The sequence below is a fragment of the Pimephales promelas genome, chromosome 10 (assembly GCF_988280905.1).
Source record: "Pimephales promelas chromosome 10, fPimPro1.hap1.1, whole genome shotgun sequence".
Lineage (NCBI taxonomy): Eukaryota > Metazoa > Chordata > Actinopteri > Cypriniformes > Leuciscidae > Pimephales > Pimephales promelas.
Window position 1 is genome coordinate 3,793,248 of NC_142778.1, and position 25,246 is coordinate 3,818,493.

General features: G+C 39.2%; 1 protein-coding gene and 1 long non-coding RNA gene across 7 annotated transcripts in view; one reads left to right on the top strand and one right to left on the bottom strand.

Annotated features, from left to right (window-relative positions):
• The window catches only part of prx (periaxin), a 34,463-nt gene extending 10,687 nt beyond the window's left edge, over positions 1-23,776 (top strand). For 3 of the 6 annotated variants that reach the window (XM_089135279.1, XM_089135278.1, XM_089135280.1), the window contains 6 exons: positions 8,918-8,967; positions 9,070-9,177; positions 9,281-9,406; positions 10,366-10,531; positions 10,740-10,930; positions 11,052-23,776. In XM_089135279.1, coding sequence (XP_088991405.1) covers positions 8,918-8,967; positions 9,070-9,177; positions 9,281-9,406; positions 10,366-10,531; positions 10,740-10,930; positions 11,052-22,790 — 12,380 coding nt within the window. In that variant the 3' untranslated portion in view covers positions 22,791-23,776. Of the gene's footprint in view, positions 1-630; positions 716-8,917; positions 8,972-9,069; positions 9,178-9,280; positions 9,407-10,365; positions 10,532-10,739; positions 10,931-11,051 lie in introns of those variants that run through there. The other 3 variants (XM_089135282.1, XM_089135283.1, XM_089135281.1) reach the window with 3 other exon arrangements.
• Positions 1-25,246, bottom strand: part of LOC148977284 (uncharacterized) — a 155,620-nt gene that overhangs the window by 123,824 nt on the left and 6,550 nt on the right. The gene's annotated exons all lie outside the window — the stretch shown is intronic.

The window sequence follows — 25,246 nt, forward strand, 5'->3', positions numbered from 1 at the left end:
AAACCGAACACCTCACCTTATGCCAGTGAAGCCTCCCCTCCACCTGACTCATTACACTGCTTATCCTACTAACAATAACAGCATTACAACAATGTGAACACCCGGACCGCCGGGACCCCGGCGATAGAGGCTCCAAGTGCTATTTTGACACACCTGCATGTCACGCTGAGGGGCTAATGAATTTTGGCAGTGTTTTGTGACCAGTTTGAGTTGTTTGGGCATCACCCCGGCTCGGTTTCCTCATGGGAAGGATGCCTAAAAAACAAGCACACACACCTCACTGAGGGACAGAAAGATGTGTGTTTACTCGGGTGTTCAGAGACAACAACTGCCAGACCAAAAGAGTGAACTGTCATTCTCCTTAAACTCAAAAACATAATTCCGTCTTCGTTTTGGCTTTAGAGGTCCAATATTACAACTTCTTTTGTTCATATGTTCAGATATTGTTAATTTGAGTAGAGTATTATTGAAATCTCAGGCCATATTCTTTTTGTGTTATGATATTGAGACGCTCCTCAAGCCCACTCTCTCACCCTCTGTGTATGGCTTTATCCGATTGGCTTGCTGACCGCCTCCCCTGTCAGAGTCCATAATAATACTGCTAATGTCGCGGTCAGTGCGAGTCAGTCAGAGAATACGCTGGCTGAGAGAAGGGGGAGACAGAGAGAGTTTGTTACTGAGGGAATAATTGATTCTGCACAAGGAAACAATAAAGGTAATATGACTTGTGTTGGGTGGCATTGCTGTGGTGAGTTTTGCTCACAATGACAAGACTCTCTGACATGGAAACTTTAGTACAGCTAAATATGAATATGGGAATTGACTTGGTGATTAGAGTATTCGCACAATTCTGAAAAAAAAATCACTGTTTTTGGTGCTTTCAGTGATTTTGGCTGCTGTGGATTTCTTTCATGTGTGCTAAATCAAGTTATTATATGTTCATAATGGAAGAAACTCTGAATGCTGATAATGATTTTCAACTGCAGATCAGAAGAAGCTAACCTGAGTGTCTTAATGTTCCACATACTTGCTAAAAGCACTGAAATGTTGAGTTGAAGTGTGTGTGTGTCTCCTGTATCAGTACACGGTTGCGACAGCTGTGGCTCTGGTCATAAGATCGGTCTCACGGTACTGTGTGGAGTTCATGGCCCAACATACATGCCATAGTTAAGATTGCAGCATGAGATTTGCGGACACTGAGAGTTAAGGACAAGACCCTTCCTACGGGATCATATTCATCAAGAAGCAAGATTTTAAAATGCAGGCAATTACATAATGACTTCTAAAGTCTTTGAAATAAGGTGAACGTACTGACAAGCATCTATGGTAAAGCAAAATATGGCCTACTTTAGTGTCATTTCTGTCATGTAGTTAAACATTTGTTAATGTACATTTAATATATATTAATATTAAATAACCAGTAAAACGTATTAACATTATTACATTATTATGAATGTAGTAACTTTATTTTACTGTCCTACATGCTACATACTTATAGTAATAACAGTAAACTGACTCTAAACCAAACCCATTAAGTGCATTCATTTGTATTTCTCAGTACTGTAACAAGCACCCCCCCCCCACAAAAAAAAGAGTAAACATAATTTTTTTTGTAAAGTGTAAACGTCATGAAAGTGTTCTCGTTACCTTGACCTTTTACTTCATTAATATTATTTTAGTACTCTTTATCTGTACAATTAAGGGGAATGTCTGTGCTGAATGACTTGCAGACTCTGTCAGCGATGTTTGATATGTTTTGATGCTTCATGTGCATCACTGGAATGGAGAGCCCATATTCAGCTCCTCCCAACACAAGTATGGGAATAATGTCTGTGTGTGTGATACTAGTGCCATTCCTGCCACGTTTCAGGAGTCAGATGTGTTAATGGGACACCGGTGCACTGTCGGGGTACGGGGGGTTGGCGATGCCGCTATAGATAGGCTGTGATGCCGCTGAAATATGCAGACTCTTTCACGAGAGTCAGATTCTGTTTGGAAGAGGAACGACCACAAGCTGTTGTTCAGGCTGATGCTGCTGTTGTGGATGAGATGATGTAACTTACACTAATTTTGTCCATTGTTATGCACCGCATTGCCAACAAGAATGGTGTCATTGTTATATCTCCATATTGGGTATATATACAGCCATTATATATTGTATCTTGAATATATAGATTTATCTTTTGAAGCATAGCAACTGTATGTGGTGTGTGTGTGTGTGTGTGTGTGTGTGTGTGTGTGTGTGTGTGTGTGCAATATTTTGCTTGAAAAGTGTGCAACTTGGACTGATATTTTATTTTCCAATTCAATGACATACAAAAAATGTGCATGACAGTAGATGAACATTGGACCCCTTTCGCCTTCAGAACTGCCTTAATTCTACGTGGCATTGATTCAACAAGGCACTGAAAGCATTCTTTAGAAATGTTGGCCCATATTGATAGGATAGCATCTTGCAGTTGATGGAGATTTGTGGGATGCACATCCAGGGCACGAAGCTCCCGTTCCACCACATCCCAAAGATGCTCTATTGGGTTGAGATCTGGTGACTGTGGCGGCCATTTTAGTACAGTCAACTCATGTCATGTTCAAGAAACCAATTTGAAATGATTCGAGCTTTGTGACATGGTGCATTATCCTGCTGGAAGTAGCCATCAGAGGATGGGGACATGGTGGCCATAAAGGGATGGACATGGTCAGAAACAATGCTCAGGTAGGCCGTGGCATTTAAACGATGCCCAATTGGCACTAAGGGGCCTAAAGTGTGCCAAGAAAACATCCATTACACCACCACCACCAGCCTGCACAGTGGTAACAAGGCATGATGGATCCATGTTCTCATTCTGTTTACGCCAAATTCTGACTCTACCATCTGAATGTCTCAACAGAAATCGAGACTCATCAGACCAGGCGACATTTTTCCAGTCTTCAACTGTCCAATTTTGATGAGCTCTTGCAAATTGTCGCCTCTTTTTCCTATTTGTAGTGGAGATGAGTGGTACGCGGTGGGGTCTTCTGCTGTTGTAGCCCATCCGCCTCAAGGTTGTGTGTGTTTTGTCTTCACAAATGCTTTGCTGAATACCTCGGTTGTAACGAGTGGTTATTTCAGTCAAAGTTGCTCTTCTATCAGCTTGAATCAGTCGGCCCATTCTCCTCTGACCTCTAGCATCAACAAGGCATTTTCACCCACAGGACTGCCGCATACTGGATGTTTTTCCCTTTTCACACCATTCTTTGTAAACCCTAGAAATGGTTTTGTGTGAAAATCCCAGTAACTGAGCAGATTGTGAAATACTCAGACCGGCCCGTCTGGCACCAACAACCATGCCACGCTCAAAATTGCTTAAATCACCTTTCTTTCCCATTCTGACCTTCAGTTTGGAGTTCAGGAGATTGTCTTGACCAGGACCACACCCATAAATGCATTGAAGCAACTGCCATGTGATTGGTTGATTAGATCATTGCATTAATGAGAAATTGAACAGATGTTCATAATAGTACTTTAGGTTAGTGTATGTCATATGGGTTTGTAGGTCGCCAATAGTGTTTTCTAGAAAGTTAAAATAATAATGCGCCATCTTATGTTACAAATAACAACATATAAGCAATATTCAGATTTAACATCATTTTTAATATCACAGGCCTCACTGATGTTTAAAGAGAATAATTTTTTATTTTATTATTTGGTCAGAAATGAAAGCCCAAAGCGAATTTGTAATCATGCATTCCTGTAATGGCACTGATGAGGTGTTTCCCGAAAGCTTCGTTATGGTCGCAAGCTATCAGCGGTGTTTCCCGAAACCATAGTTCGTTCGCAAACAGCATCAAGTTGTGTGGTTGGAACTACTCTTAACCTGTGGTTAGAAGCAGAGTTTATTGTTTTTATAACATGTGAACTTAATAAATCCTTATCTTGAGCAAAATAAGCCATCTGACATTTAGGCTTATATTTTGAATATAATGTCAATTGTCTTTTAGTTTGTCAAGACATTTAAAGTGCCGTTTTTAAAGAGTGTGCATGTGCTACACCACCACATGCATAATATCATTAACCAACGTGATTAATCGACAAATCTGCGGTTTAGGGAAATGAGTCGCGACTAGTTTATTTCGTTTAACGATGCAGAGTTACGTCGCTGTACTGGAAATGCACCCCCCATGCTTTACTGGACTTAACTAACTACTAATTAACTTGTTTTTCTCTCAGATTTGGTGTTGGTTTTATTTTATCTCAATAGATATCCTATCTTCCTGTTTAAAGGGAGGCATTTCCTCCTTGGCTTTACACACCCTCGGGAGAGTCCAGTCCATGTGTGTGCCTCCCCTGAGGCCGGACGTACGTGCTGAGTGAAAATACTCGCAATTCTGACTAATTGAGAAGGGCATATTTTTCCCTTCATTTTCCCCCCTTTTAGAAGATATACAGATAACGAAAGATGTTTATATTTTAATTTCCTTCTGATTGGACAAAAGCGAGAGAGAGTGTAATTTTGATATGAGTGCATATATGCAATGAATTTAATTAACATTTAGGTGGACACAAACATGATCTCCACGCTAAGTTTCAAAACTCTAATTTTATGTCTGCATTAGGAGTAATGCTATGTAATAAATGTAAATAATGTAATAAACAAAGGACTCTCATGTTTGCTTTTATAATGGACTCTCAGTTTTGCAAAATTAAACCACTAAAAGACAGATTTTTTTTAGAGGTGAACCTTTTTTCACATTATCAGTAATAATCAAAACTCGTTTTCTAAGCATTCACATTTAGCCTAAAGAAAGTCTCGGATCTTTTCTGAGAATATCAGAAACAAACAACCACAACCATTGGTGACTTAAACCGAGTAGTTGACCTTGTTTCTCAGAAACACAAAAAGCTATTTAGATAAGTTAAGATATCTTTGTGACCCTTCTCAAAGTTTCAAATAGAGTTTGCTTATTTTAGACCATCTCAGGACACTACTAATCCTTGTGTCTTTGTTTGGATTAGAGATGGATAAATACCCGTGTGGGACACTGTTGGCTTATGGCAGTGGTCCAGTTGTAGTTCTTGTGCCATTATCAAGTGCCTATTCTCATACCAAATGATCTTGTGACTGTATTGAATCAACAGCGACAGAATTACACCCCTGTCCTCTGCTGTCCCTGTAAGTGGCAGGCATGTGTGTTCAATAGGACATAATAGAACAGAGAAGGCGCAGGCAATTGGTTTGAATCAGAAGTTAACTCAATTTGTATTAATTTCATTTATGTAAATAAAAATAAAGGTACAATTATATACACTATCAGTCAAAAGGACACTCTTATTGTCATAGGTATTTATCTGGCAAAATTATTTGGCATAAAAGGCAAACTACGCTAAGTTTTATTTTACTATATGCAAAAAAAATGCTCAAGGGAAAAACCTTGATATACATATCAAGTTCTCTCTTGTTTTTGCATGCATTTTATTTACATGCATTTGGCATGTAAATAAAACAGTTGGGTAAAACTTTAGTTTAGTGTCCAATTGAGATTGGCTTGTTATTAGTATCAATAAAAGCACATAATGCCTTATTCTGCAGGACCATATTCTACATCCCTAATCCTACCCAATATCTAAACATAACTTACTATCTATTAATAAGCAGCAGTAATTAGGCGTTTATTGAGGTTGTAGTTAATAGTATAGTGAGAATTGGACCCTAATCTAAAGTGTGCCGAAGCTCAAATGATATACATAATACGCTCACACAACCTTTAACAAATTTTTTTAGGCTAAGATTTCCTAGGCTGGGTATCATTTTTGGCCACTAGAGCAAAACATTTTCTCTAAAAAAAATAATTCATGATAAACAAATTAAATTTGGTGTGTTCTGAAGTGGAAAATCACATTTTAATTTCCCTCTGTATCAATGTTCTCAACGTTACGCATCAGTTCCCAAGAATAGAGAACAGCTGGTGCCATTATAATCTATGTGTAAATGAGCTTTTCTTACCTCCAAACAAACTTTTAACTTTCTCAGGTTCTTTCTCAAGTAAGTATTTAATTATAGAACGGGATAATTCAATAGCTGTGCGTAATTGTGGTTATGTGGCTGAGGTGTATAGCTTGATTATTACTTGAACAGCAGGATCTCTCAGCTCTGTATAAGAAGCACATGTTGGTCAGGCCCGCATGTTTATATAAAGATCAGTTATGTGCAGAACCATCCCAGTCTTCTGTCCCCTCCTCTGGACACATAGCATTAGGGAACAGCTGCCATTTTCACTCTCAAACAGAAACAGAAAATACACACACATAAACACACACACACCCATCCCCCGATTTTCGAAACTGCTTGTCCTATGTAGGGTAGTGGGGTGTCAGGACATGGGCAGGGAAACACTCGTGATGGCCTGTCAATCGTAGGCACACAGACATGCATAAACTAATATTATTTTGCCTGATTTTTGCAGTGTATTTAAAAAACAACTAGCAGTATAACATGAGTAACGTTAAGGGGTTGTGGGACTAAATAAGATTGGGAAACATTGGGAAGCACCTGCTAGCGCCAGGTTATGTGTGCCTGTCTTGTGTAACAGGTTATTTAGCCCATTAGAAATTACCCACTCGCTGGTCTACAGATCTCTTGCACTCTTACGACAGAGAGATACCAGACACCGCTGCCAAATGAGGAACGAGAACCATGCAGATTGAGAGAGGACACAAGGCCTACTAACCTGATGATCTTTTTTTAGTCTCAGAGATAACAACACAGTTGATATAGTGAGGTTGATGCTAGCCAACGCAGAAGACATTATGCATGTAATATGCATGTCATGATATGTCTTGTAATATCATTGAAAGAATTTGAAAATTTTCAAGCGGACCACAGATAAATAAATAGTCTATTTAAAAGTATGAAAAAGTATACCTGTTTTTCACTGTGTTACATGGTATACATTAATGTTAATTTTATCAGCTATTTTTAAAGGAGTAGTTCACTTTAAAAAAAAAAAAAAACTTGCTGATAATTTACTCACCCGATAATTTACTCACCCCCATGTCATCCAAGATGTCCATGTCTTTCTTTCTTCAGACGAAAAGAAATTAAGGTTTTTGATTAAAACATTCCAGGATTTTCTCCATATAATGGACTTCAATGGGAACCAAAAAGTTTTAGTCGACTAGTTTCACAGACAAGGCTTAAAGCTAAAATATGTAATTAGCATAGGTTGATGACGCAGTGAATAAGCGGAATTATAAAACTTGTCATCATGCCGATGGATCTAATAATGTTTATGGATAAGTGAATACATTCATGTTTTTAACATGACTGTGGTATGAAGCAGGGCTCGATTGCTAATGAGAGACGTATACCAGCGCCACACACGAGTCACGCGGATATATAGGAATAAGGATATTTCATTCTACCGAACTACACGCAAGTGCTGAATTACTATTCACATAGGTCGGTTTATTTGATGAATTAAACTTGTGAGGTAACCCAGCGCTGTTTCACTTGGTCTACACTATCACACTAAACTGCATTTGAGTGTCGTGAAAGTTATAATGCTAGTTAGTTAGTTTGTTGGCTGTATGAGACTAGCAGTAAGCGAGATCAACATTAGAATACATACGGATCATTTTCTATATATATATCATGTTGAGCTATATAACATTGATTAGTTTTATGTACATTTGCTCACCTGTCTAATTAAGTACATGCAAGAGCGGCATCCTTATCAAGTCGTGACTCGTGAAACACTGTCAAGTCGAAGTAAGTCGGCATCTCGAGAACGCCACGCCGATATTGATCCTCATTTTATTTCTCCTTTTGTCTCAAAGTCTGCTTGCCACGGTCCATAATGTTTGAACTAAACAACAACAGCGTGAGCTAGACGTAACGCAGTTGCCCACGTCTGTCACCATGGTTACTATGGCAGTACAAGCGGAAACCAGGGATAACGCGGATATTACGTCATTGACAGGCTACAAGTTAAAAGAGACGGGCACTATTTAAAATTGTGAATTTCTCTGAATTTACAAATTCTTTGAAATATTTAGGATTATGTAAGCACACATTTGAAAGAAATATATAACACTGTGCACATGGTTTTTGGATATTTTGATAAAAAAAAGTCTTACATATTGTACCTTTAAGCTAGTCTCAGACTAAAATGCATGTTTGAGCTGTTTTAACTCAAAGCAACTTGCACTGACAAATCTTAAAATATGTCATTGTCATTGATTTGTCTCAAGATGGGTGATGCATGGTTATAAAAGCCTCTAATTGAACTAAGGCCTAATTCTGGCTTAATCTAAGCCCTGTAGACTATGTGAAAAGTAAACGGGCCGTAGTGTCTGTGAATTTTTGTCTAGTTTTAGTCAATGAAAAAGTAGTCACATTTTCATCATGCGGCATAATGGTTCAATTGACAATCACAATTATTTTTCTCAAAATTATAATCAAGATTGTCATCTGAGAATATTTTACATTACAATAATTCCAAATGACAGTAATGTTGTTCTATTAAAACAAGAGCAAAAAGACTGCGTATTGTCACACAGAGTGTTTATTGAGCAACCACAATCTAGTCGAGAGATGTTTGGATTTACTACAGTTCAGCTCTAATTGGAGGATTTAAAATCTTGACTTGAAACCTCGTAAGAGCGGCTTGTTAAAAACAGTCTGTAATATTATAACTTCAATTAATATTTTTCGTCAATGATATTGCATGTTGATATGTTCAAAGTTATGACGTTGGTGTTGTTGTCTTGTCATAGTCATGGAAAAAAAGGTAATTAACAAACATTTTTCATCATAGATATTGTCAATGAAATTAACACTAGTGTAAATCAGCCGAAATGCATTATTAAAACTATAATAAAGTTATTACAAACAAGTGATTTTGATTGACAGCTGCTGACATAAACCTGCTCTAATTTCAGACTCTGACAGAGAGGACAGTCATGGGAATCCAGAAACCAGAGATTCTCCCGTAGGTAGCCACTAGCCAAACCATCACCACTTTAAAGTGAAAAAAGGTGGCTGTTTTATTTTATTGATCTTATCTCTGCCTTGTTTGCCACTTTACAATTAGGTAAAGAACAAAAGACGCTCTCCCCCCTCAGATAGACCTCCTTTTGGCCCTCATCTAAGTACACACCACAGCATCTCAGCAGATGAACAGGACAGCCCAGAGCGAATTGTGAGTATTACAAATATCATATGCCAAGCTCTATGTGAGCCAGCCATGTGGAGATATGAATTTCCTCTCTCGATCTTAATTTCTCTCCATATTCATTTCCAAGGTTCAGAAGGAAAAACTCCATGCAGAACTAAAGCAAGTTTTGAGTCGGAAGAGAAGCCAGCTTAGAGACACCCAATCCACCCCTAGAGACATGGAGGAACCCCCCAACACAGACAATAAGAATGGGGTAAGAAAAAATACATTGTTGTGGAATACAATATGAAATTCTTAAGCCCATTTGAAAATATGAAAGTATACCACTCAAAGCATAGTTAGTGTAATGCGAGACTAACAGCTTTTAGAAACCCTTACTGTGCGTTCACACTGGACCCGAATAGCACGTCAAATTCGCGTCTACTGCGTCTAGTTTGACGCTTGACCACTTTGTGTTAATTTGCGCGTCAATAGTTAAACTGACACGTGTAAAAACAAAAGTTTGAAGCAAAATCTACACGCGTCAGAATCAAAATCCATTGGCGGCCATTTTTTTATGTCGACCGAGCATTCATCGAGAAAGTCACCGCTCTGTATTTGCACTGGAGAGTAGAACAGCGGCGTGTTTGGCTAGTTTCACCATTTGCTCTCTCCAGAAGCTGCGCCTGGATGATGGCCGCGGTCAGCGGTATTTCCGACGCTCAATTCGCGCCAGACGCTCAATTCACGCCAGACGTTCAATTCGCGCCAGACGCTCAATTCGCACCAGACGCTCAATTCGCACCGTTTGCGCGAATGAGGCGTATTCGCGTCTACCACGCGGTAGCAAAATTCGCGCCAGAGACGCTCAATTCGCGCCAGACACTCAATTCGCACCAGACGCTCAATTCGCGCCAGACGCTCAATTCGCAAGTCAATTTCGCGCGAACGGTGCAAATTGAGCGTCTGTCAATTCGCACCGTTCGCGCGAAATTGACTTGCGAATGAGGCGTATTCGCGTCTACCACGCGGTAGCGCTCTTCGCCTTATTCGTGCCGCAAGAATTTTTACGCGTGTAACGCGTCTTTGCATTGACTTAACATTGAAATCATTTGCGCCTGACGCGCTGTTCACGTCCGGTGTGAACGCACAATTAGAAACCTGTTTTTGAAAAGAAATTTCTTGTTTGACCCTCACCCTTCATCATTTTTACTTTGTAAATGTTATGAGCAGGCGGAAAAGGATAACCAGTTGTCAGAGCTTGTGGAAGTGGTTGTTGAAACACAGGCTGAAGTTGGAGCTAGTGGGTACAGTGTGGTGGGTGGAGGGGAGCGTGGCATCTTTATCCAAGAGGTCCTGCGAGACTCCCCAGCAGCAAAACACCTCAGCCTACAGAAAGGTACTCAGGGACTGTATTTTACATTACAAAGTGCCATGTCAAATACACTATGAAGACAAGACTCATGGGAGAACCAACTTTAACCTCACAATCTTTAATGTGCAACATTTCCATGCTGAATACGTGTGTACTGAATTAATTTTGTTTCCTGATGTACTAAGAGAAATCATGTAAGGTATAAATAATTTTTGATGATGTGTTATTGCAGGAGATCAGCTGCTAAGTGCCAGGGTGTATTTTGATAACGTGAAATATGAGGACGCATTAAAAATTCTTCAGTGTGCAGAACCCTACAAAGTGTCCTTCTTTTTGAAGAGGACTGTGCCAGGAAGGGAAGTCAGCATTCGTCCAGGTGCAAGTCTTGAGCTCAGAGGACCCAAGGCCAAGATGCAAAGAATGGTACATGCTGAAATATTGCTATAAAATACATCCACGGTATTGCCCAAAGTGAATTCATGTTATTAAATCAAAGTAATTACACCAGTAGAAACTAGAAGGAATGATAACCTTTCTCTTGCAGAGCGTCAAAACCGCGAAACCGTTCAAATCCAAGAAAAGGAGAGGAGGAAGATTTGGATTGAAAAGGCTGAAAGAGAACAAAAAAGCAAAAGCACAGGCAGAGCTGGACACTGAGGGCTCACCAGCCAAATCAGACCTCAGTCCAGTTGATGTTGAGTTTGTATTCCCAAAGTTCAAGATGAGGAAAGGTGGGAGGACCACTGCAGATGTGTCAGGACACCTGGAGGGCATGATCCCAAGCAGCAAGAAGAAGAAGTCCAGATTTGGTGAAGGGAATGTCAATGTCGATGTTGCAACACGTGAGGGAGAGGCCTCTGGAACAAAAATGAAGGTCAAGGGGAAAGGTCCAAAATTTGGAATGAATTTCTCCAAACTGAAAAAGTCAAATTTAGATGTACAGTCTTCAAATGACAGCTTTGAGGTGAAGGGCCTAGAGGCCAGAATTAAGCCTCCGTCGGTAGAGTGCGATTTGAACATGCCTCAGGGCAAAGCTGAAACTAATGTTCCTAATCTTGAGGTTAGTGTTAAAGGAAAAGGACAGGGTCCTGAGATAAAAATGCCAAAGATGAATTTAGATGTCTCAGAGACAAAGATGACAATCCCAAAGTTTAAACTGCCAAAGGTAAGACTTTCTTGTCATTCTGATGAAATTGATGGAGAGGCAAATAAACAAAATGACACATATGAAAGTAAACTGAAAACGCCCAAGATTGACATCAAAGCACCAAATGTGGATTTAGACTTGCATCTCTCAAAAACTAAGGGCATGGCTGAATTCAAAGATGGTGAAAAAATCAACACGGCCAAACTTGACACACCATTACCAAAGCTTAACCTTGATGCAAAACATGGAGATGACATTGATGGATCCATGGTCAAAGAGCATGTGATTTCTCTCCCCCAACTTGACATTTCAGTGCCCAAGATAGAGACATCAGACGTGGACATGGGTCTTCCTACATTAGATGTGACATTACCAAAGATGGCTGCAAAAAACATTGATACTGAGAGACATGCAAGTGCTGGGGTGACATTTGAAATGACAAAATTAGACATCTCTCTACCAAAAATAACATCCCCTGAGGGTGAAGTGATAGTTGCAGAACCTGAAGCAAAAACTGGAAAATATCACCAGCCAAATATCATTATTTCATTACCAAAAGGTAAAGCAGAAGGAAAAGTGGAAGGTCAGAAAGGAGCTAAGGTCGACATTTCTTTACCAAAAGAAACATTAGAGGGGGGTGCCGATATTGAAGGCCAGTTTGGAAATGGGGGAAAGTTTAAAATGCCTAGCGTAGGTGTCTCCCTACCTAATGTAACATTTTCTGAGCACGCCATTTCTGAGGGGCCTGAAATAAAAGCAGGAAAATTGAGTAAGCCATCCATTGAAATTTCACTTCCTGAAGGCAAAACAGAGGGAAACATTGAGGTTGGACAACCATCTGGGGAAGGAGGCAAATTCAAAATGCCACATCTAGATGCTTCACTTCCAAAAATGAAATTTACCACAGGTAAAATCAATACTGAGGATCCAGAGGTCAAAGGTGAGAAATTCCAAATGCCATCCGTTGATATATCATTACCAAAAGGAAACGTAAAGGCTGGTGTTGAGGTCGAGGGTCATTCTGGTAAAGCGGAAATGCCCAAAATTGATCTGAAAATGCCATTGCTAGAGGGCAAAATCATTTCCGAAAGTCATGAAGTAAGCATTTCTGGAGTTGATATTTCATTTCCAAAAGGAAAAACAAAAGATGTGCCAGATGTTGACATATCTCTTCCACAAGGAAAAGTAAAGGGAGATGTCATCGTCAAAAAGGGAGGAAAGTTTCAAATGCCCAAAATAGATCTTTCACTTCCAAGGATGAAATCCAAACCAGTACATGTCAATGTTAAAGGACCTGAGTCAAAAGGAAGCACAGTTCACACACCTTCCATTGATATTTCTTTGCCTAAAGTTAAAGCTGAGACAAACATTGATATTGAAGGTCATTCTGGAACAGATATAACGTTTGAAATGCCAAAAATTGATAACTCACAGCCAAAAGTGAAAGCTCCAGAAGGAAATATGAGAGCTGAAGCTCCTCAGATGCCAGGAGGAAAGTTAAATATGCCATCAATTGAAATGTCCTTTCCAAAAGGGAAGGAAAAAGGACACACTGACATTGACGGCAAAACGACAGGGGCAAGTAAAGGTGGAAAGTTTCACATGCCCTCTATAGATATCTCTCTGCCAGGAGGAGGATCAGGAGGAGATGTAGATGTTGAAGGACATGAGGAAAAAGGAGGTAAATTTGAAATGCCCAAATTCGATGTTCCTTTGCCTAAATTAAAACCATCAGGGGGTGAAATCAATGTTGAAGGTCCTGATATCAAGGGTGGAAAGTTTCACGTGCCCTCTATAGATATCTCTCTACCAAGAGGAGGAGCAGGAGGAGATGTAGAGGTTGAAGGACATGCAGGAAAAGGAGGAAACTTTGAAATGCCTAAATTTGATGTGTCCTTGCCTAAATTAAAACCATCAGGAGGTGAAATCAATGTTGAAGGTCCCGATATCAAAGGTGGAAAGTTTCACATGCCCTCTATAGATATCTCCCTACCAAGAGGAGGAGCAGGAGGAGATGTAGAGGTTGAAGGACATGCAGGAAAAGGAGGACAATTTGAAATGCCTAAATTTGATGTGTCCTTGCCTAAATTAAAACCATCAGGAGGTGAAATCAATGTTGAAGGTACCGATATCAAAGGTGGAAAGTTTCACATGCCCTCTATAGATATCTCCCTACCAAGAGGAGGAGCAGGAGGAGATGTAGAGGTTGAAGGACATGCAGGAAAAGGAGGAAAATTTGAAATGCCTAAATTTGATGTGTCCTTGCCTAAATTAAAACCATCAGGAGGGGAAATCAATGTTGAGGGTCCTGATATCAAAGGTGGAAAGTTTCACATGCCCTCTATAGATATCTCCCTACCAAGAGGAGGAGCAGGAGGAGATGTAGAGGTTGAAGGACATGCAGGAAAAGGAGGAAAATTTGAAATGCCTAAATTTGATGTGTCCTTGCCTAAATTAAAACCATCTGGAGGTGAAATCAATGTTGAAGGTCCCAATATCAAAGGTGGAAAGTTTCACATGCCCTCTGTAGATATCTCTCTGCCAAGAGGGGGAGCAGGAGGAGATGTAGATGTTGAAGGGCATGGAGGTAAAGGAGGAAAATTTGAAATGCCTAAATTTGATGTGTCCTTGCCTAAATTAAAACCATCTGAGGGTGAAGTTAATATTGAAGGCCCTGATATCAAAGGTGGAAAGTTTCACATGCCCTCTATAGATATCTCCCTACCAAGAGGAGGAGCAGGAGGAGATGTAGAGGTTGAAGGACATGCAGGAAAGGGAAGAAAATTTGAAATGCCTAAATTTGATGTGTCCTTGCCTAAATTAAAACCATCAGGAGGTGAAATCAATGTAGAGGGTCCCGATATCAAAGGTGGAAAATTTCACATGCCCTCTATAGATATCTCCATACCAAGAGGAGGAGCAGGAGGAGATGTAGAGGTTGAAGGACATGCAGGAAAAGGAGGAAAATTTGAAATGCCTAAATTTGATGTGTCCTTGCCTAAATTAAAACCATCAGGAGGTGAAATCAATGTTGAAGGTCCCGATATCAAAGGTGGAAAGTTTCACATGCCCTCTGTAGATATCTCTCTGCCAAGAGGGGGAGCAGGAGGAGATGTAGATGTTGAAGGGCATGGAGGTAAAGGAGGAAAATTTGAAATGCCTAAATTTGATGTGTCCTTGCCTAAATTAAAACCATCAGGAGGTGGAATCAATGTTGAGGGTCCCGATATCAAGGGTGGAAATTTTAACATGCCCTCTATAGATATCTCTCTACCAAAAGGTGGAGCAGGAGGAGACGTAGATGTTGAAGGACATACAGGAAAGGGAAGAAAATTTGAAATGCCTAAAGTTGATTTCTCCTTGCCTAAATTAAAAAAATCAGGAGGTGAAATCAATGTTGTAGGTCCTGATATCAAAGGTGGAAAGTTTAACATGCCCTCTATAGATATCTCTCTACCGGGAGGAGGAGCAGGAGGAGATGTGGATGTTGAAGGACATGGAGGTAAAGGAGGGAAATTTGAAATGCCTAAATTTGATATGTCCTTGCCTAAATTAAAACCATCAGGAGGTGAAATCAATGTTGAAGGTCCTGATGTCAAAGGTGGAAAGTTTCACATGCCCTCTATAGATATCTCTCTACCAAGAGGAGGAGCAGGAGGAGATGTAGATGTTGAAGGACATGCAGAAAAAGGAGGAAAATTTGAAATGCCTAAATTTGATGTGTCCTTGCCTAAATTAAAACCATCAGGAGGTGAAATCAATGTTGAAGGTCCTGATGTCAAAGGTCGAAAGTTTCACATGCCCTCTATAGATATCTCTCTACCAAGAGGAGGAGCAGGAGGAGATGTAGATGTTGAAGGACATGCAGAAAAAGGAGGAAAATTTGAAATGCCTAAATTTGATGTGTCCTTGCCTAAATTAAAACCATCAGGAGGTGAAATCAATGTTGAAGGTCCTCATGTCAAAGGTGGAAAGTTTCACATGCCCTCTATAGATTTCTCCCTACCAAGAGGAGGAGCGAGAGGAGATGTAGAGGTTGAAGGACATGCAGGAAAAGGAGGACAATTTGAAATGCCTAAATTTGATGTGTCCTTGCCTAAATTAAAACCATCAGGAGGTGAAATCAATATTGAGGGTTCCGATATCAAAGGTGGAAAGTTTCACATGCCCTCTATAGATATCTCTCTGCAAAGAGGAGGAACAGGAGGAGATGTAGATGTTGAAGGACAGGCAGGAAAAGGAGGAAAATTTGAAATGCCTAAATTTGATGTGTCCTTGCCTAAATTAAAACCATCAGGAGGTGAAATCAATGTTGAAGGTCCCGATATCAAGAGTGGAAATTTTAACATGCCCTCTATAGATATCTCTCTGCCAAGAGGAGGAGCAGGAGGAGATGTAGATGTTGAAGGGCATGCAAGAAAGGGAAGAAAATTTGAAATGCCTAAAGTTGATTTCTCCTTGCCTAAATTAAAAAAATCAGGAGGTGAAATCAATGTCGAAGGTCCTGATGTCAAAGGTGGAAAGTTTAACATGCCCTCCATAGATATCTCTCTACCAAGAGGAGGAGCAGGAGGAGATGTAGATGTGGAAGGACATGCAGGAAAAGGAGGAAAATTTGAAATGCCTAAATTTGATGTGTCCTTGCCTAAATTAAAACCATCAGGAGGTGAAATCAATGTCGAAGGTACTGATGTCAAAGGTGGAAAGTTTAACATGCCCTCTATAGATATCTCTCTACCGGGAGGAGGAGCAGGAGGAGATGTAGAGGTGGAAGGACATGCAGGAAAAGGAGGAAAATTTGAAATGCCTAAATTTGATGTGTCCTTGCCTAAATTAAAACCATCAGGAGGTGAAATCAATATTGAGGGTCCCGATATCAAAGGTGGAAAGTTTCACATGCCCTCTATAGAAATCTCCCTACCAAGAGGAGGAGCAGGAGGAGATGTAGAGGTTGAAGGACATGCAGGAAAAGGAGGGAAATTTGAAATGCCTAAATTTGATGTGTCCTTGCCTAAATTAAAACCATCAGGAGGTGAAATCAATGTTGAAGGTCCTGATGTCAAAGGTGGAAAGTTTAACATGCCCTCTATAGATATCTCCCTACCAAGAGGAGGAGCAGGAGGAGATGTAGAGGTTGAAGGACATGCAGGAAAAGGAGGAAAATTTGAAATGCCTAAATTTGATGTGTCCTTGCCTAAATTAAAACCATCAGGAGGTGAAATCAATGTTGAAGGTCCCGATATCAAAGGTGGAAAGTTTCACATGCCCTCTATAGATATTTCCCTACCAAGAGGAGGAGCAGGAGGAGATGTAGAGGTTGAAGGACATGCAGGAAAAGGAGGAAAATTTGAAATGCCTAAATTTGATGTGTCCTTGCCTAAATTAAAAAAATCAGGAGGTGAAATCAATGTTGAAGGTCCTGATGTCAAAGGTGGAAAGTTTCACATGCCCTCTATAGATATCTCCATACCAAGAGGAGGAACAGGAGGAGATGTAGAGGTTGAAGGACATGCAGGAAAAGGAGGAAAATTTGAAATGCCTAAATTTGATGTGTCCTTGCCTAAATTAAAACCATCAGGAGGTGAAATCAATGTTGAAGGTCCCGATATCAAAGGTGGAAAGTTTCACATGCCCTCTATAGATATCTCTCTACCGGGAGGAGGAGCAGGAGGAGATGTGGATGTTGAAGGACATGGAGGTAAAGGAGGAAAATTTGAAATGCCTAAATTTGATTTGTCCTTGCCTAAATTAAAACCATCAGGAGGTGAAATCAATGTTGAGGGTCCCGATATCAAAGGTGGAAAGTTTCACATGCCCTCTATAGATATCTCTCTACCAAGAGGAGGAGCAGGAGGAGATGTAGATGTTGAAGGACATGCAGGAAAAGGAGGAAAATTTGAAATGCCTAAATTTGATGTGTCCTTGCCTAAATTACAAAAATCAGGAGGTGAAATCAATGTTGAAAGTCCTGATGTCAAAGGTGGAAAGTTTAACATGCCCTCTATAGATATCTCTCTACCAAGAGGAGGAGCAGGAGGAGATGTAGATGTTGAAGGACATGCAGGAAAAGGAGGAAAATTTGAAATGCCTAAATTTGATGTGTCCTTGCCTAAATTAAAACCATCAGGAGGTGAAATCAATGTTGAAGGTCCCGATATCAAAGGTGGAAAGTTTAACATGCCCTCTATAGATATCTCCCTACCAAGAGGAGGAGCAGGAGGAGATGTAGAGGTTGAAGGACATGCAGGAGGAAAATTTGAAATGCCTAAATTTGATGTTTCTTTACCTAAATTAAAACCATCTGGAGGTGAAATCAATGTTGAAGGTCCTGATATCAAAGGTGGAAAGTTTCACATGCCCTCTATAGATATCTCTCTACCAAGAGGAGGAGCAGGAGGAGATGTAGATGTTGAAGGACATGGAGGAAAAGGAGGAAAATTTGAAATGCCTAAATTTGATGTGTCCTTGCCTAAAATAAAACCATCAGGAGGTGAAATCAATGTTGAAGGTCCCGATATCAAGGGTGGAAATTTTAACATGCCCTCTATAGATATCTCTCTGCCAAGAGGAGGAGCAGGAGGAGATGTAGATGTTGAAGGGCATGCAAGAAAGGGAAGAAAATTTGAAATGCCTAAAGTTGATTTCTCCTTGCCTAAATTAAAAAAATCAGGAGGTGAAATCAATGTCGAAGGTCCTGATGTCAAAGGTGGAAAGTTTCACATGCCCTCTATAGATATCTCTCTACCAAGAGGAGGAGCAGGAGGAGATGTAGATGTTGAAGGACATGGAGGAAAAGGAGGAAAATTTGAAATGCCTAAATTTGATGTGTCCTTGCCTAAATTAAAACCATCAGGAGGTGAAATCAATGTTGAAGGTCCCGATATCAAAGGTGGAAAGTTTAACATGCCCTCTATAGATATCTCCCTACCAAGAGGAGGAGCAGGAGGAGATGTAGAGATTGAAGGACATGCAGGAGGAAAATTTGAAATGCCTAAATTTGATGTTTCTTTACCTAAATTAAAACCATCTGGAGGTGAAATCAATGTTGAAGGTCCTGATATCAAAGGTGGAAAGTTTCACATGCCCTCTATAGATATCTCTCTACCAAGAGGAGGAGCAGGAGGAGATGTAGATGTTGAAGGACATGGAGGAAAAGGAGGAAAATTTGAAATGCCTAAATTTGATGTGTCCTTGCCTAAATTAAAACCATCAGGAGGTGAAATCAATGTTGAAGGTCCTGATATCAAAGGTGGAAAGTTTCACATGCCCTCTATAGAAATCTCTCTGCCAAGAGGAGGAACAGGAGGAGATGTAGAGGTTGAAGGACATGCAGGAAAGGGAAGAAAATCTGACCTGCCTAAAGTTGATGTTTCCTTGCCTAAATTAAAACCATCAGGAGGTGAAATCAATGTTGAAGGTCCCGATATCAAAGGTGGAAAGTTTCACATGCCCTCTATAGATATCTCTCTACCGGGAGGAGGAGCAGGAGGAGATGTAGAGGTTGAAGGACATGCAGAAGGAAAAGGAGGAAAATTTGAAATGCCTAAATTTGATGTGTCCTTGCCTAAATTAAAACCATCAGGAGGTGAAATCAATGTTGAAGGTCCTGATGTCAAAGGTCGAAAGTTTCACATGCCCTCTATAGATATCTCTCTACCAAGAGGAGGAGCAGGAGGAGATGTAGAGGTTGAAGGACATGCAGGAAAGGGAAGAAAATCTGACCTGCCTAAAGTTGATGTTTCCTTGCCTAAATTAAAACCATCAGGAGGTGAAATCAATGTTGAAGGTCCTGATGTCAAAGCTGGAAAGTTTCACATGCCCTCTATAGAAATCTCTCTGCCAGGAACCACAGATTCTAATGCTAAGACCAAAGCTTCCGGTGCCAAGATTAGTGACTTAAATGTACCTGAGGCTACTTTAAGTGGTAACATCAAGCTGCCAACTATGAAAATACCAACTGTCGACATATCTGCTCCAAAAGTTGACCTGGACTTTACTCTTCCAATGGTAAAGGACCATGATAGAGAGAATATTGAACTTCTCAAGGCAGAGAGTGGAAGACCGTCATCCGGGGCAAGTTTTGATATTCCAGACGTCTCTGTAAAAATGCCCAAAATTTCACTCCCTAAATTCGGCAGAAAATTTAAAAGTGGAGACAAACTAGAACTAGAGAGTCCTGGATTATCTATAGGCTTGGACATAGAAAAAACATTACCATCCGTGGAAACTGATGCCAAAATGAATAAGTCCAAAATCAAAATGTCATCCATTGGAACATCTAAAAAGGATATTGAAATAATTGGCCCTGAAGCTAAAATGAAGATAAACGCAGATGCTGGAGAAATTACAAAACCTGAAATTAGAGTGGAGGGTCCTGATGACAAGGTCAGATCCAGGCTCAAATTCCCCAAATTCAAGACACCTACTCCAAAAGCAAAGCTCAAAGAAGTAGAAATGGATATGCCTGCAGTGGAGAACAAAGGAAAGGTCAAAATGCCAGTAGTTGAGATATCATTGCCAACAGCAAATATTCCAGAATGTGAGGTATTGCTTCCAAAAACTGAGGTTGATGTATCTGAAGCAGATATCAGAGGTTATGAGGGCAGTTTAAAAATTCCTAAGATGCCAACTATTGGCATATCAGTTCCAAAAGTTGATTTAGATGTTTCTTTGCCAAGGGTAAACCTTCATAAACCAGAAGACTCAAAATCTTCTGACTTAAACATTGATAGTAATAGAGGTATGGTCAATTTACCTCATGTTAAAATCCCCAAAGTAGACCTTTCACTTCCACATGGAAAAACAGGAGACACAGGTACTCATGAGGTGGAGATTGGAAAGAGGGGTAAATTAAGAATGCCAGAAGTGGAAATATCATTACCTCATGTGAAAAATGAGACATCTAGCACTGATATTGAAATTAAAGGTGAAAAAATTGCAGTGCCTTATGTTGATATATCTGATTATCCTGATTCAGAATCTGGAGCTAAAGGAAGTAAATTACAAATGCCAGACATCACAGTGCCGAAGATAGATTTATCGCTACCTCGTGGAAGCAAAGGAGAAAGTCATGCACCAGATCCAGAACTAGAAGGTAGAAAATTAAAGATGCCAACAGTAGATATATCCTTTCCTAAAATAAAATCTAAAGACGTTGCTCCAGAACTTCACCCTGGTGAAGTAAAAGGTAAAGTCACGGTCCCTGGAATTAAACTACCAACAGTAGATATCTCATTACCTCATGGTAAAATAGAAGACATTGATACTCTTGAACTGGAAGCATGTGGCAAAGAAGGGAAATTCAAATCGCCTAATATCAAAATTCCAAAAGCAGATATATCATTACAAGGACAACAAGAGAATACAGAAAAAACAGAGGTCAGAAAACCAGGTGGAAACTTTGAATTACCAAAAATAGCAATGCCTAAAATGGATATATCATTACCCTACGGCAAAACGGGCGACACTGGGGCTTCAGGATCTGCGAAAGTAGAAGGTGGACAACACAAAATGCCGGATATTAAGATACCACAGGTAGACATATCATTACCAAGAGGTAAAACTGGAGAGTTTGATACTAAAGAAGTAGAATCTGGAGGAGGGGGTGGAAAATTCACTATTTCAAAAGTTAAAATCCCAAAAGTAGATATAGTAATGTCAAGTGATGCAGACATGTCAGTTCCTTCTACTGATGCAGGACTTAAAGAGGGTAAAAAGGTGAGGATGCCAACTACAAATATAGAGGGACCTAATGTGGATCTAGAGTTGGATCTTGGCTTGCCGAAAAAAGGGAAAAAAAATAAAAAGAAGACTAAACTTCCAGAAATTGATCTAAGCCCCACTGCACCACAAGAAAAAGAAAAAACAAAAGGACCCAAAGTTAAAGGTTCAAAATTTAATATTGGAATGCCAAAAGTAAAAGTATCTGCAGTAGAAATTGACACAACCAAGCCTGGAAAAAAGGACGCCACATTTACAAAAGGAGGAACGGATGCAAACTTGACAGCTGATTTACCAGCACCAAAGATTCCCGAACTTGACTTTGACATTGTGACTGCCCAAGTTGACACTAATAACTCTGAAGAAGATAAAAAGCAGACGGGTAAAGTCAAAATCCCAAAGTTTGGGATACCTCTGCCATCTTTAAGTTCACCTGAAGTTAACATCCCATCATCTCGGGTAAAAGGTCACTCCATAAACGTAGACTCTGAGGTAGACTACGAGGGCCCACGTATGCCAAAAGTAACGAAAGCCGTATTTGTTATGGTGAATCCACAAACCGAGAGCGTTGCTAGTGTAGGTGGTGAAGCAAGTGCCGAAATTGGAGAAGAGAAGCTCAAGTTGGCAAAGAAAAAAATAAAGTCGAGTTTTGGCAAGTCTCAATCAAATGAAAAGGGGAATGCAGTAAATTTGGAACAGGAGGTTGAAACCGAAGGAAAGTCAAAAACTGGTAAGCTTAAATTACCCAAAGTCACATTTTCATCTGGGCAGAGAGGATCATTTGATGTAACACCAAGCGGGTCTGATGATGGAACAAGCCTAAATGGTGACAAAGATGAAAAAGCAATGTTTGGAAAGCTTAAATTGCCCAAATTGGAGTTTTTTTCACCCTACTCAAAAGAGACGGTCCAGGAAGAGGAATTGGAAACAAGCGTGACGCGTCTCAAGAAGGAGACCTCGGGGGAAAGCAAAGAGAGCAAGGAGACAATGACAATATCAGGCACAGTGAGAGAGACTGATACTTTAGTTTATTCCCAGGCAAGGACTGAAATGCTAGCAGGACGGGAGGGATCAGAGTCCCCAAAAGCTACAGTATCATCTGCGTTCGTCTCCGTAAAGAAGAGCGAAGAAAGACAAGAAACAACATGTTTCAAAGTACCCAAGTTTACCCTTAGTCCCCATTCTACTGGCATCCTTCACATCACACCAGAAAGCTCTCCGAAAGGAAGCAAGTCCTCTCTTCATTGCTCTAGTGAGGAAGCCTCTGGAGGTTTCTATGTGAAGATGCCAAGCGTTGAATATTTGACCCATGAAATGTCCTCAGAGCATCTGATTACTAAAACAGAGGGAACTCTCACAGTAGTGACTAAGACAACAAAGTATGCAGAAACAAAAAGCAGCAGTTCGAAACAGTAAGCATCTCAGTTACAGAACAAGATATAATATAATATATAGGCCATATAAATATTTTTATAGGTGGCAATTATTTCAGTATAATTAATTATTTTTATATTTTTTCTTGTTTGCTTAATAATAAGAAAAACACAACTTATGCATAATGAAAATGTTGCTACAAAACAAGTATTATTAAATCATGTTTTGTAACTTGCCCCTCTGAATTGATACTTCTGTAAAGATTTTTCTCTAATTAATCACATTTTGTTGTAGATAAGAAACATACAACATAGACACAAATCTGTGCAAAACAGACATATTACTTTTATTTTAGTTTTTGCTTATGCTTTGTGCAGTCTTTTCACAGTGCGCCATTTAAACTGCAGAATTTTACAGCATTTTGGAAATATTGCTTTGCCTTTTTGATGCCTGGTTTGTCTATGTGGTTTTGTGGTTGTTGTTGTTATGGAATTCTGTTTATTTTAGGTACTATTAGAAATACATGGACTATTTTTACATATTTATATGCATGATCTGTACAGATAGGACTCTAAAAAAGGAAGCTGTGATGTGAGTATTTTCGTGATACATATTTTTGTCATAAATTCAAACAATATACATTGAGATTTTCTAAGGATTGTGTTATGCTGTACCAGATTGCCTTTCTCTGTTTGAAAACGCTGAGTGTGAAAAAACAGCATTTCCTTTTTAAAATGAACTCTTGTGTTGATGGATTTTACATGCTAGGAGTATGTATATGTATATTATATTTAAGGCATGTTTGTAATGTGTTGCTTTTCTGAAACAGTCATTTAGATGATGCCTATCCCCATCTAATGCAAAAATAGAATACTCAAATAAAATATTAAAATTTTAATTAGTTTTACCTAATTATTTCCTGATCTTTTTTATGTTTAATTTTCTCATAATTAACTGACATGGCAAGCAAAATTACAGCCAATACAAACAGCTGGCATAACGTTGAGCGTTCCTCAAGATTGCAATATTATTTCCATGTGTCCAGTGTTAATGTATGTTTTATGAAACTCATAGCCTACTGCTTACTCTCTCCCATGAAAACGCAAAAGCAGACATTTTGAGAAACGTATTGTTTGTTTTGTTCATGCATTTACTTTGAAAGGAAACTGTTTTTAAGTTCTACAACTAAACGCCATAAATGTCTCATGAAAAATAACCCATTCGACGTCTGTGTTATAGGCCCTAAGTCTTGTGAAAAATTTAGATGATTTATATTTTTATTAGGACTGGGCAACGATTAATCGTCATTAATCGCATCCAAAATAAAAGTTTGCGTTTACGTGTGTGTACTGTGTATAATTATTTTGTATATAAAATCACACATGTGCATGTATATATTTAAGACAAATGTGTTATTAATAAATAAAATATTTATATTTATATGTAATATAAATTATGTATAAATATGTACAAATATTTCTTAAATATATACATGCATGTGTGTATTTATATGTGCAAAATAATTATACACACTACACACATATATATTATGTAAACACAAACTTTTATTTTGGATGCAAGTAATCGTTGACCAGCCCTAATTTTTATGTTCCACTGAGGAAATATGGACTACTTGCACAACTACTTCAGCGTTATACTTATTACATATCGGGAGTTTCCGGTTAGAGTGTTCATCGTACGTCCATACATTGATTAAAACAATGAATAATGATCTCTATTTGCCTAATTATCTTCAGCCTGCTATAATGTTCCTATATATTTTCTTTACAACTGTTCCATTCTGAATAATAAATTACTATCACAAAAACTTAAAGTTCTTACTGCAATAACACATCAACTCTCAATAAAAAATACCCATAAGCGCTAGCAGCTGGGTGCATTATGGCCCATAATGCACCCAGCTGCTAGCGCTGACTGCCAGGTCATTACAATATATTTATCCACTAACCTGCAGCAGTCGTCTTCTTATTAACAATAGTATTTTTGTCTTTGCCTACTTATATTCTATACTTGAGTTTAATTTTTTTTTTTTTAATGAATTTGACTAATAAAAAGTGTGCATTGGTGCTTTATTCCTGTCTTTTTAAAATAGTTGAATGAATGAATAACTGAATGATCTTGAGGTGCGATAGATCAGAACGCCCGCAGCATAGAGGAGAATGAGTCAACTTCTCTGACAATTAATTAAGCACTTTGGTCATGAACATGTAAATAGTAAAACGATTGACATTGAAAAATGACACTGAATGATTAACGTTACAATATTTAATCCAAATAAATGTTCGTGTTTCGTACTCATGTTATTCATCTGTTCTCACCAACGTAGAAGAACACTGACACTGACTGTGGTGAAATAATGGCGTTTTTTTTGGCTTGGTTTGGATTTAAACTTCATGTTCCGATGAGTTTGGAAAATTCTGCACACACAGTAAACATCAGAATATCCCTTCTTCTGTCAATACATTTTCCAAAATATA